Here is a 13,815-nt window from a genome sequence, read left to right as displayed (position 1 = left end):
ACGAAGGTAAAATAATATGGACAGCACATCTCTGTCTCCTTCTATTTTACAAAAGTGAAGCCAAAATACCAGCTAACTGAAGCACACATTAAACTAACCAATCAAAGGTCAGAAACTGGTTGTGAAAACGTTCTCGTCTGACGCCTTGAAGCTCGCTGCACACTGATCTGAATTCAACGAGTCGCGCCTTTTCCTGTGCTCAAACCGTTCTTCTGAAATAGCCTCCTCGGCTCACCTGTACATAGAGGTTCTTTCCCACTCGGTGGATCCGGACTCGATGGAGTCGCCCGTCTGCCAGGTTGCCGAGGGCGGGGCTGAACATGTCTGGACTCGTGTCTGTTTGAAGGTGATACCAGATCTGCAGACTCCCTGGACAGGAAGCAGAACATATTCATGTTAAACATATTCCAGTGTTGGCGGCGTTATGAGAGCCCACCGGAGGAGAGAGAGAGAGAGAGACATAGAGAGAGAGAGAGAGAGAGAGAGAGAGAGAGAGAGAGAGGAGAGACACAGAGACATAGAGAGAGAGAGAGAGAGACAGAGACATAGAGAGAGAGAGAGAGAGAGAGAGAGAGACAGAGAGAGAGAGAGAGAGAGAGAGACAGAGAGAGAGAGAGAGAGAGAGAAAGAGAAAGAGAGAGAGAGACAGAGACATAGAGAGGAGAGAGAGACAGAGGAGAGAGGACAGAGACATAGAGAGAGAGAGAGAGAGAGAGAGACGAGAGAGAGACAGAGAAGGAGAGAGAAGAGAGAAAGAGGAGAGAGAGGAAGAGAGAGAGAAGAGACAGAAGAGAAGAGAGAGCAGAGAGAGAGAGAGAGAGAGAGAGAGACAGAGAGAGAGAAAGAGAAAGAGAGAGAGAGAGACAGAGAGAGAGAGAGAGACAGAGAGAGAGACAGAGAAAGAGAGAGAGAAGAGAGAGAGAGAGAGAGAGAGAGAGAGAGACAGAGAGAGAGAGAAGAGAAGAGAGAGAGAGAGAGACAGAGAGAGAGAGAGAGACAGAGAGAGAGAGAGACAGAGAGACAGAGAGAGAGAGAGAGAGAGAAAGAGAAAGAGAGAGAGAGACAGAGACATAGAGAGAGAGAGAGACAGAGGAGAGAGACAGAGACATAGAGAGAGAGAGAGAGAGAGAGAGAGAGAGAGAGACAGAGAGAGAGAGAAAGAGAAAGAGAGAGAGAGAGAGAGAGAGACAGAGAGAGAGAGAGACAGAGAGAGAGAGAGAGAGAGAGAGAATACCTATTTACTGAAACGAGACTTCTTTATAAATAGAGTCTCTATCTAAACTTCTTCAATTGCTTTTGAGATCTCTATCTCACAGCTCCTCGCCCACACACTGAATAAGTCAATATGTGCTCCGTGTTCCTCACACACACACACACACACACACACACACACACACACACACACACACACACACACACACACACACACACACACACACACACACACACACACACACACACACACACACATCAAAGAGTCGGGGAGATATGCATAGTCAAGTGCTGCTGGGTCAATATTACAATTCCCTGTGTGTAGGTGAAGACGTGAAGGGCTTTATGTTGTGATCCATTGTGAACTCGGCGAGCGCTCGTGTAGACGGAGGTCGCGGCGTGGAGTGTCTCCTCTGCCCTTCTCGAGAGGGCGTGCAGATATAACACGGACGGGTGTATTAGGACACTGACTTACAGGAGCGCAGCGATGTCACTCAATATGACCCTACAAAGTTTGCAATGAGCTTAAAGCAGGAAACACCCGGTGAACGAAAGCGACACGTTTCCTTCTTCTCCAGACTCGAAACATGAATCTAAATCAAATCATCAAATCTTTCTTTTCTCTGATTCTTTTCAGATTTGTGATGGCAACCCCTGAAGATGTAGCGCCCGTTATCGAGTGCCCCGTTATCGAGCGTCCATTATCGAGTGTCCGTTATCGAGTGTCCGTTATCGAGCATCCGTTATTAATGAAAACAAAAAAGAAAAAGATAAACTTTATTGATCCCCGTGGGGGAAATTTGTGCATTACAGCAGCTCAAGAAAACAGGAGATGGGAATATAATTATTAAAAATAAAAACATATTTACATCAGTTAAATAAAAAAATACAATAATGGAAAATTACACAGTAACTACAGGAAAGAGTTATTGATCGAGCACCCGTTATCGAGTGCCCCGTTATTGAGCGTCCGTTATCGAGCGTCTGTTATCGAGTGCCCCGTTATCAAGTGCCCTGTTATCGAGCGTCTGTTATCGAGCACTCGTTATTGAGCGTTTGTTATCGAGCACTCGTTATTGAGCGTTTGTTATCGAGCGTCTGTTATCGAGCGTCTGTTATCGAGCGTCTGTTATCAAGCATTTGTTATCGCGTGTCCCATTATTGAGCGTGTGTTATCGAGTGCCCCGTTATTGAGCGTCTGTTATCGAGTGTCTGTTATCGAGTGCCCCGTTATTGAGTGCCCCGTAACCGAGCGCCTGTTATTGAGCACCCCGTTACCAAGCATCCGTTATCGAGCATCCGTTATCGAGCACCCGTTATGGAGCGTTCTTTATCGAGTGTCTGTTATCGAGCGTCCCGTTTTTGAGTGCCCGTTATCGAGCGCATGCTATCGAGCATCTGTTATCGAGCACCCGATATTGAGCATTCGTTATCGAGCACCCGTTATCGAGCGCCCGTTATCGAGCACCCGTTATCGAGTGCCCGTTATCAAGCGCCCGTTATCGAGCGCCTGTTATCGAGCGCCCGTTATCGAGCGCCTGTTATTGAACACCCCGTTACCGAGCGTCCGTTATGAAGCGTCCATTATCGAGCGCCCGTTATTGAGCGTTTGTTATCGAGCGCCCGTTATCGAGCGCCCGTTATCGAGCGCCCGTTATCGAGCGCCTGTTAACGAGCACCCGTTATTGAGCGTCTGTTATCAAGCGTCCATTATCGAGCGTCCGTTATCGAGTGCCCCATTATTGAGCGCCCCGTTCTCGAGCATTTGTTATCGAGCGTCCCGTTATCGAGCAGCCCGTTATTGAGCACCCCGTTATTGAGCACCCCGTTATCGAGCGTCCGTTATCGAGCGTCCGTTATCGAGTGCCCCGTTATCGAGTGTCCGTTATCGAGTGCCCCGTTATCGAGCGTCCGTTATCGAGCGTCTGTTATCAAGCGCCCGTTATTGAGCACCCCGTTATCGAGCGTCCGTTATCAAGCGCCCGTTATCAAGCGCCCGTTATCGAGCGTCCGTTATCGAGTGCCCCGTTATCGAGCGTCCGTTATCGAGTGCCCCGTTATCGAGCGTCCGTTATCAAGCGGCCGTTATCGAGCGTCCTTTATCGAGTGCCCCGTTATCGAGTGCCCCGTTATCGACCGTCCGTTATCGACCGTGCCTTATCGACCGTCCATTATCGACCGTGCGTTATCGAGTGCCCCGTAATTGACTGCCCGTTATCGGCCGCCCCGTTAACCAGCGCTATCGAGCGACCGTTATCAAGCGAGCGTTACCACACCTTCAGCTCGCTGTGAGAGGGGACAGGGTGGTTGTTGTTTTCTCTTCAGCTGCTCTTCTGTCTCTGCAGCCTTCACGTCTTAATGGCCTCCTCTCTGGGACTCAATAAATGCAGCGTACATCTTTAACACTCAATCAAATAAAACATTTGAGTCTTTTTCTTTCTTCTGCACTTTGACGAGTTCAGGTTTATTGGACGTTGAGACTCTGAATGAAGACAGCTGCAGAGGAGGAGCAGAGCAGCAGGGGTTTCATCTTTTCATTAGCCTATAATCAGTCTGCTCTAAGTCGAGGGGGCGGCGCCCGTATTATTTCCATCCTGGCAGCTGTGCAGTGAGCAGTATGATACACATGAGCTGCCTCATTTCAACAAATAAACCTGAGATTTATTAAAAACATCCTCCTGTTCAATCTGCAGCTCTCTGATTGGCCTCTCTCTGCTTTAATAAAAGACTCTGCAGGATTGTTTTTGACTTCCCTTTCTTCCCCGTTTGATCTCGGCGCGTTTTTGAACTCTCGTTGGTTCGTGGTGTGAACATAAAGTGGACAAAAAAAATCCACAGCTGAGGAGGCAAGCAGCCTGTGTAATTATGCAAGCTCCTTCGGTAACCATGGCAACACATTTGTGTGTCAGCCTATGAGTGCTGAAACATAATAAAATGAAAAGGATTAAACAAAGACGAGAGGCGTCCTTCATCACGTTCACGGTGTTCATGCAGTAACACGATCCTGTGAAGTCGAGCGTCACGCCGCGTGCACACGGGGCGCCTGTCCAGAGGTGACCACGTTCACTTTGTCTGAAAGCACTGAAAACAGCTGAGCGTGCAACTCTTCTCCTTAACGCCGTTATCTTGGGATCTCCAGTTAATTACTTTGTTATCTCCAGAAACTGAGATAATCACGCCGTTATCACGAGAAAACACAAAGGTCGTTCCATCAGAAACTTGTATAGCGTTCATCGGGGATCAGTTCACGCCGGTCTTTGTCATCGAAGAAGAAAAAAAACAGTTTCTGTCAAATTGACTAAAATGCAAAAATTAGTTTGAAGGATCTGTAACTCCTCCCCCTTCAGTCGTGAACCCTTCTGATGCTGCTGCTGACTTCCTGCATAAGACGCCGATCAGCTGCTCTGATTGGTTGACAGAACGCCGCAGGGTTTTAAACACACTAAACCAAAACATTCAATGAAATTCTCAGAGTAACAATAATCATTGAAACATTTTTCCTGGGTAAAACGCGACAGCTGATTTGATCTCTGAGCGACGGGACACGTGGCGAACGTTTGATTGATGACCCCGATGAAGCTGACCTTTCACCTCGCTCGCAGTCCGTCATATTAAATCCATAACTGTGATTTCAACGAGGGACTGACCAGAGGGCCGCATGATGTCAGCTGATTGGATGATTTCAAACAGTTCATCACTTTAACGAGCTGCAGAATGTTTGTAAACATGAATCAGCTGATCCACGTAGCTCTTTACAGTGAGAGGAAGAGAAGCTGTACAAACCGTTGTTGGCGAGGATGACGGCGATGTACTGCTGGCTGAAGGTGCTGACTGTCAGCAGCATGGCGGGCCGCTGGGACGTGACGAAGCTGAACGCCACGTCCTCTCTGGCTCGGCTGCTGCTCTCGGTGGAAACGCTGGAGGCCGGCGAGCTTCTGTTCTGCATCACTGAGAACGGCTCCTGGAAGGTGTAGGTCACCGAGGACTCCGAGTCGAAGGACACCGACACCTCTGCACACACGGGGGGACAAAAGGGGGTTTCAGCGCTGGCTGCTGTGACTCTCTCTGCAAAGGTTACTTTCTGTTCCGTTTATTCGACAGCTCGTGGCGAGAAAAGGGAATATATTAATGCAGCAGCGGCCTGGCCAGCTGGGAATCGAACCGGGGACATGCAGCTACAAGGCCATTTCACCCAAGAGACCTGGGAGGCTCAGGACTAAAAACCTGAACGTAAAGATCCTTTCCCCTCGGTTTGATTCTTAAAGTCGAAGAGATACAGGAGAGGAGCAGGAAGTGAGTGTCGCCATGGCAACAGAAACGACAGAAAACAGAGACTGAGGTTCAACACACGTCATGATGAGAGAGGGAACGATGAACAGAAACAGAACAGCCAATAGGAAGACCCTCACCCCCCCCCCCTCAAGTGGCGTGCTGCTGGGAGTCAGACGCGGGACAAGACGTCTTGTTAGCTTAGCTAGCAGGCTGAAAGAATGCGGATAAGCTAGTAGCATAAGAACATGAACGCCTTGAATATTTCTCACTCTAAAGTCGCCTCTGCTCCTCTGACTTAAAGACTATTCAGTCCTGCTCACTCTACAACAGATACGACAGAACACATCAGAAAACAGACGCAATAAATGAAACGTTTCTACTACTGAACACAGACACCAGCTAGCATGGAGAGCTAGCATGAAGAGCTAGCATGAAGAGCTAGCATGAAGAGGAGACACAGACAGCAGGATGATGAGTCGTCACACAGCTTGTGGAGAGGTGTCGGACTGTGTTGCATCAGCGTCTTGTTTCACATCGCTGCAGTCTCTCCAGTGAGAGCGCCTCGGCAGCAGCACGCTCACTGAGGCAGCTCATCATGTCTTTATTCACTCAGTGAAGAGCGCGACACTGACAGCTCGCTTTGCAAACAGTAAAGTCTCAAGTCACTTTTTAAAACGTCAAAAGTCGAAGTACAAAGCTGTTTAAAGAGCTGCCGTCCTGATTTCTCGTGTTTATCTGAGGAGAGCAGAGACTCTCACTAAACTACAATCTAAAAGAGATTCATTATCTGCAGCTTCACCAGCTGATAAAAACCAGGAGAGAGAATCCACGTTTTAGAGGACGAGCTACGAGTTAGCGCTCGCTCCCAGGCGGCTCTGACATCATCACGGGACATGTGACAGAGCGCCGCTGAAGAGACGTTTAACAACAGGAAGTAAATGTTCTGTGAAACTCGTGCAGGCTGATGTTTGCTGCACTGCAGAAAAAAAGAGAACAAACATAAATAAATATATTTATTTATTATCAGCAGAGTCCGAGCATCACGCCGCACGTTCATTATTCACACGCCGAGGAGACGTTTGGTTAACCACGATACAGAGAGAACGCCATCAACACTGAGTCTGTGTGTGTGTGTGTGTGTGTGTGTGTGTGTGTGTGTCTGTGTGTGTCTGTGTGTGTGTGTGTGTGTCTCTGTGTGTGTGTCTCTGTGTGTGTGTGTCTCTGTGTGTGTGTCTCTGTGTGTGTGTGTGTGTCTCTGTGTGTGTGTGTGTGTGTGTGTGTGTGTCTCTGTGTGTGTCTCTGTGTGTGTGTCTCTGTGTGTGTGTGTGTGTGTCTCTGTGTGTGTGTGTCTCTGTGTGTGTGTGTCTCTGTGTGTGTGTCTCTGTGTGTGTGTGTGTGTGTGTGTGTGTGTGTCTCTGTGTGTGTGTCTCTGTGTGTGTGTCTCTGTGTGTGTGTGTGTGTGTCTCTGTGTGTGTGTCTGTGTGTGTGTGTGTGTGTGTGTGTCTCTGTGTGTGTGTCTCTGTGTGTGTGTCTGTGTGTGTGCGACTCAGTCAGGTTATTAATTGCCTCTTGCATTACTCGTATTTTCTTCGCTGCGCTGGAATAACCTTCACAATGATCGATTCTTTGTTTGGAGTAATCAAAGTTAATCTTTGAATTAAATCCCGTGTGGTCGCTCGGCGCCGCTCACCTTGGTCACAGGTAGTCCCTCCGTACGCCGACTGGGAGCAGTCGCACACGTAGCCGTTGTTCTTCTCGATGCAGCGCCCTCGGTTGTGGCAGAGGCTGCTGGAGCCGCTGCAGTAACCGGGGCAACCGGAGCTCACGCCGGGCGTCAGCCGCGCTCTGTCCTCCAGGTCGAAGCTCACGCCGTTAACGCTCAGAGTCCTGATGCAGCCCAGGAAGCCACGCTGCTGGGACGCCGTTCCTCCTGACACACAAACAAACAGTTCAACGTTAAACGATCATTTAATCCTTTAAATTATTCAGCAGGTTTATAAAACATGAGTCAAATATAAATATGTTTTTACTCCAGCGCCCCCTGCAGGAACAGACGGGTGACATCACTAATATTTATAGTTGATGGAAACAACAGATAAACTCAGTCAAATGTTTACTTTATGACACCTAATTGACCCTTTGTTAAGCCACGCCCTCACCAGGAAGTGACCCCTTTGTTAAGCCACGCCCTCCTTAGTTACTGTTACTATGTTAAGACATACTGCTTGTGACAGGAGTCTGTAGTCTGACCTCCAGTCTGTGGTTATTTTGCAGAACACCAGACCGGTCTAAGCTGGTTTCTGGTCTTTCAATGAGGAAGTAATCAACAGCCCGGCTGATGTGAAACGCCGTTACAGCGTGGCGTCCACTTACAATCTGAAGAAAGCTGACGAGAGATTCATTTAGATTTTCATGATTTAGAGAATCAACAAAGAGAACTGGAGGGCTCTTTGTGTGGTTTGGTCTGATTGAGATTATTTCCTCTGTTACGATGAACGCTGCTGTCCGTCATGTCGACCTCTGACCTGCCACTTTGCATTGTGGGAAACAGGACATGAGGGAGATTAGACTTCTAATCAGAGTAATGACGTGGAAAAATAAACTATCAGAGGAGGTCTTGATATAAAATCCAGAGACAAGCCCAAGTGAAAATGCTTCTGATTCTGACACTAACTCAGAGTGATAAAGCCTGTTGATAGAAGCCAGTCAGCCTGTGTGTGTGTGTGTGTGTGTGTGTGTGTGTGTGTGTGTGTGTGTGTGTGTGTGTGTGTGTGTGTGTGTGTGTGTGTGTGTGTGTGTGTGTGTGTGTGTGTGTGTGTTTGTGTGTGTGTGAGATAAAGCATGTTGATAGAAGCCAGTCAGACGTTTTAAAGAAACCTCTCTGTGCTGTTGCTCTGTGTTTGTAAAATGTCCCGCCGTGCTGTCACTGAAAGCTAACGATCAGGACTCTCTGAGAAACTTCACATGGCTGGTTTTTTACCAGCAGAGAGAAACGACTTGAGGGCGTCCCAGAACATCAACCTGCACCCGGGGTTAATAGCATGAAAGGCAGCCACTCGCTCTGTTTGCACGCTGCTGACACAGCAGGGGGGCCGGGAGCACACAGACCCCTTCCTGAGACAAACTAAGTGCAATAACATCTGTACGTACGGCCCCATGCTGGTCGAGCAGGACCTTCATCACACGCTGCACACGGACACAGAAAAGGCTGCGATGCAGAAAAGCAGAGAATCTCTTTTTAACCGGCATCATCCATCACAGACGGAAAATAACACCTAACAAGAACTCAGAGAAATATAATCCTGATCATCTTTAACCCGACCAGCACCAGAGCCACCAGCAGAGCCATCACAACAGAACCCAAAAAACCCGATCTCCAATGAGGATCTCTGTCTTCTTAAGAGGGGTGGTTTTTGGGTTCAATTCCCCCTCAGAACAAAGTCAGTAAAGGTCCAATAATCAGATGTTCCTGAGGCGTGTTCAGAGGGATTTTGACCTCCTCCTGCTCCATCAGGAAGCAGGAAGCACAACAAAGATCACCATGGCGACAACAGTAAAACATGAAGCTGGATGGACAGAAATGTTTTTTCTCCACAGGTTGCTAACAGCTAGCCATGTTTATCTACTCTTTAGTGCCGCTTGAAGGCGTGAGATTGGCGAGCTGTGAGCGTGGAGACTCAGTGAATTAATCCGTTAGCGTGAGGCGTGCTGAGTCCGTCGTCTCGCTGCTCACCACACACGATAAGAACTGAGTTTTTTATGAATCACACTCGAGCTGCTCAGAGTTTATTTAACTTATTTATCTCCTCCAGCTTTAATTCAGTAAACACTGACATTCTGATTTCATCTTTTATTTCTGTGTTCACAAAAAGGTTGAAACTTCGTCTCTAACGACACACTGATCTTTGTTTATCAGAGCGATGAGACGTAAAGATGACATCTTTTTACATTCTCACAGAAACAATTAAATATAATAATCACTCCTTCTGAGGATGACAGAAGATTACTGCTTCCATTAGTCGCTGCGTCCCTCTGATGAATTATTCCTCAAAGTAAATGAAGCGTTAAGGCCTCAAACTGAGTCGACATGAAAGAGGACGCTCTTTTTTTTAAATGCTATCTGTGTCCCCTCCGGATGCTGGCTGTGTTATTACAGAGACATGTTGAAATTTCAGAGCGGGGAGGAGAGCTTCAGAGCCGCAGCTTTAATGCACTCCAGCTTACCGTGCAGATTTGATTTCTTTATCAAGCCGAGGACGAGCATTTAAAGACTCAGCTCTCGGTGGAGAGTGAAGCTCCGACTCAGACTGAACATCTGTGACCTCGAGCACCTGACGAAGGGCTGACAGTAAACTGTGGATTCACAAACTGACTCCCACAGTGCCTTAGACTTCAACAATCAGGAGAACAACATCTCTGGAAGTTCTGCCAGCATATGAGCGACTGGACCAGCAAGAAGACGTGCAATGACCACGCACACACAGAGAGAGACGGCGTGCACGCAAGAGCTCAACACATCGGCAGGAGCGAGACGAGAGCGAGACGAGAGCGAGCCGTTGAAGACTGAGTGGCAGAATAAGCGGAGTCAGTGACACGACATCTGTTTCAGGTGAAGCTTTTTTTAGACGCCAGGACACGAGGGCGGCGTCCGGTGACTAAATGTGGTTACACATGTTGAACACATTCCTCAAAGTTGTCACGAGTGTTTACCTGAGTTCATTCGTAGTAAAAGATGGTGCTCACGTGGAGAACAGCTCGTTTGTTATGTGCTCAAGAGAATAACAGAAGTACAGCTGCAGGCCGCGGGGTGCAGGCCGCAGGGTGCAGACGGCGCTATGACCTCAGACGTCCTGAAGTCAGCACGAGATGAAGCACGCTGGCGTTGTTTTATAGACGTTAAGTGTGTTGTAATAGTTGTGTTTATGATAGTTATTTGTTTGATTAAGTTCATTGATTTTGGATTGATGTTGCTTTGTTTAAATAAATTCTGTTATAATTTAAGAGAGCAGTTGTTTGTGATTACTGGTGCATTTGCATTGTGATATAAGCTGGGTGTGAAGGCTTTGTGTACGGATTTCACGCCTTCAATTTATTAAATATAGTTATTAATTATTAATAATATTATTAATAAATAACTAATTTGAGACTGATTTGAGTGATATTTTGGTTATTTTTCCCTGATTTCAGGGTGGTGCCCCCAGAGTTGATTAAACATAGTTTAATAACATATTTATTTATATTAATAAATAATTAAATATAATTATTAATAATATAACCAAAGTTGACTTGATAAAACCCCAACAAATGGTGCCCCGTGTGAGGCAAAGAAATGACTGATTCCCTAATGAACTGCACCAAACATTTCTCCTCAATCCCAGACACATGGACTGTCTAGCCCGTGGGTAGCCCCAAAGATCGTGACCTGCAACCCCACGAAGGGGGGATGTTGGGATCTCCATGTGTTGAAACAAAGGTCCGGCCTGTAGCCACAGAAGCCTGAGCACAAGTACTTAAATGACTCTTACTCCCAGCATGCCCTGCCCTGCAGAAACACTCCCAGCATGCGCTCTTCAACATCAAACACATGGTGTTAAGTGAAGGGTCGATAAAATCAGCCGCCTCTCATTGCTCGATCTCTTCACGTGTGGTCTCCCTACACCAGAGGATACCTCTCTTCACAAGGTTCCAGCTTCACCTGGCCTACCTCCAAGGTCTGTTTTAGGAGTTTTGGCGCAATAAGTAACTATCTGGTTCGAGCACAGAGAGATTATTTCCTATTATTCTCGTCAACGTTGGTGAATGCAACTGGACAGGAGTGCCACAGATAGCCACTGTTACCTGAAGAAGAACACACCAAGGAAAATCTACTCCTGCAACCAGAAAGCCAACAGAGCATTGCTCTTGTCTCAAATCTGACTCCTGCTGCCATCTCTTTTCATCTGCCACGGAAACCTGCCTGAATCTGTTGATTCAACAGATTGAAGACCAACCGAACCTTGAAACAGTCATCAGAAAAATGATTCCAAGTAAGGCTTTAGTCTGGGCACAGAATAGTTTAGGAAGGTTTATTTTATAACAATTGATAATTGTGCATTATTGTTGACTGAACGTCACATTCTGTTTATTATCTGCTGTAAGCTGCTGCATTTGTTTTTGTTGCTGAAGCGCCATGTTAGCCTCTATGTGTTTTCTTTCAATGCTATGCTAGTTTACTTTCAGTGAAATGCTTTCACAAACAGAAAGACCAGTGTACCTGTCGTTGAATCAAAGTCTGGCCACTTGCTTTCTGGTGTTTAAGTTATAGTTACTGAACTCAGCTCAGAGAGCTCAAGCTAAACCACACGGCTTCCTTTGTCTTTGTCCACCATTTTGTACCTACCTGACGTAGCTTCACATGGTGCTCTCATGGTGCCCTCTCTCTCTCTCTCTCTCTCTCTCCTTCAATTTATTAAATATAGTTATTAATTATTAATAATATTAGTAATTAAGTAACTAATTTGAGACTGATTTGAGTGATATTTTGGTTATTTTTCCCTGATTTCAGGGTGGTGACCCCAGAGTTGAATAAACATAGTTTAATAACATTGTTATTTATATTAATTAAATTAAATATAATTATTAATAATATAACCAAAGATAAAACCCCACCAGTGTGTACAGACTGCTGCGGGTTGAGGCGTGATGTCTCTGGTGGTCGCTCGTCCAGCCTACCTACAAACAGCTGGCTGCTGAGCCGTAAGCGAGGGTGTCCATCAGCCGGCGCCTCCAGGAAGCGGAGCGGCAGCTGGTCGACCTGCAGGGACGCCTCCTTCACGTTCCGCTCGGCCCGCACGTAGTGCCACTGTCTATCATTCAGGGGGAGGTGGGACTTCACGGACAGGAGCACCGGACCGTTACCCACATCAAAGGAGAACGCCACCACAGAGGGAGCTGCAGGACCGGGGGGATATACACACACACACACACACACACACACACACACACACACACACACACACACACACACACACACACACACACACACACACACACACACACACACACACACACACACACACACACACACACACACACACACACACACACACACACACACACACACACACACACACACACACACACACACAGAGAGGGTCAGGCTGAATGTGATATCAGGGTTTGTATCTTCTTCCTCTTTCTGATGCAATGTGATACAATGCTGCTGCTGGGAGAACTTGATGACCTGAATAGATTTATGAGGGGGCTCGGCTGACAGCTCGTCAATATTTCAGCTTGTCTCTGAAGCTGCAGTGATTCATAACGGAGAGCTCCTCCCTCAGGTTGGAGAACAAAACACAGTGTAATCAACAATTTCACAACACCTAAAATAAATGAAGTAACGTGCAGCTTGTTGAGGAGCGGCGCTCTGTGCTTATTAGATATGCTCTTTGCGCCTGAATCGCAGCGAGCGCACGTGGAAGCTGTTCTTCTTCATTGGTGTTCTTGTACACGAGTGGATCTGGAGTGTAAATATATGTGATGTGACAGTGTGAATGGATGAATCTGCTGTGTTCATTAAGGGTTTCTGCTCGACTACACGAGCGGTAACGGGACGCTCTTAACGAGCGGAGGCAGCGCGGCCATGCTGTTGACGGTGTCATTAGGATAGCATCACGCTGCGCCGCCTTGACAGCCCGCCTCTCTGGGAAATTAAACTGTCAGTTTGGATATAGCCAGTCTGAGAGAAATCCTCAGTATATATTTATGTTCATCTCTGTTCTAATGTAAGGCAGATATTTTTTCATGTTGCTGTCACGCTCCTCTGTTCTTGCTCGTCGTGTTGACTCACCGCTGAGCTCCACTCGGATGAAGTCCTTGAGGCCGAGGTTCTCCAGAAACACGCCTGAAGGAGCGCTCGTCTTGAAGTGGAAGGAGATGTCGGAGGCGAGCTCGGCCTGCAGCGTGGGGAAGTAGAGGTAGGAGGACTCCTGGTAGAAAGACGCCGCGTTCCAAATAGACTCTGCAAGAAAGGAAAGGAAAAAGAGTAGGAGGTAGGAAGGTTCCCTCGCTCCTGTTCTCACACATCTCGATCAACCAAAGGAGGTTTTTAATGCAGCGAGACATCCGATCTTTAACTCAGTGTGGACTGGTGTGATGAAACAGGAAGCAGCGAGCGGTCTTTGGAGGTCTGAATTCACACTCTCATTATTCTCTGCAGCCGATCGTCTTTCTTTATCTGTGGAATCACAACATGGCTTCCTGTTCCACTGACGGCGTTCACTCACAGGTGTGCAGGAGATCATTACACACTAAACCACACTCAGTTCTATTCTGGTAAATATTCAACCAGAT

The 13,815-nt window shown here is 47.2% G+C and overlaps 1 protein-coding gene across 1 annotated transcript in view; it reads right to left on the bottom strand.

Moving 5' to 3' along the window:
* Positions 1 to 13,815, bottom strand: part of LOC109979365 (contactin-associated protein-like 5) — a gene marked incomplete at its 5' end in the record, with an annotated part of 33,780 nt that overhangs the window by 12,708 nt on the left and 7,257 nt on the right. The window contains 5 exon segments of the mRNA XM_065962149.1: positions 236 to 369; positions 4,996 to 5,223; positions 7,175 to 7,414; positions 12,196 to 12,414; positions 13,313 to 13,483. Of these exon segments, the coding sequence (XP_065818221.1) occupies positions 236 to 369; positions 4,996 to 5,223; positions 7,175 to 7,414; positions 12,196 to 12,414; positions 13,313 to 13,483 (992 nt within the window).

This window comes from Labrus bergylta, chromosome 13 (genome assembly GCF_963930695.1).
Source record: "Labrus bergylta chromosome 13, fLabBer1.1, whole genome shotgun sequence".
NCBI classification, from domain to species: domain Eukaryota; kingdom Metazoa; phylum Chordata; class Actinopteri; order Labriformes; family Labridae; genus Labrus; species Labrus bergylta.
This window is presented reverse-complemented; position numbering and strand designations above follow the sequence as displayed.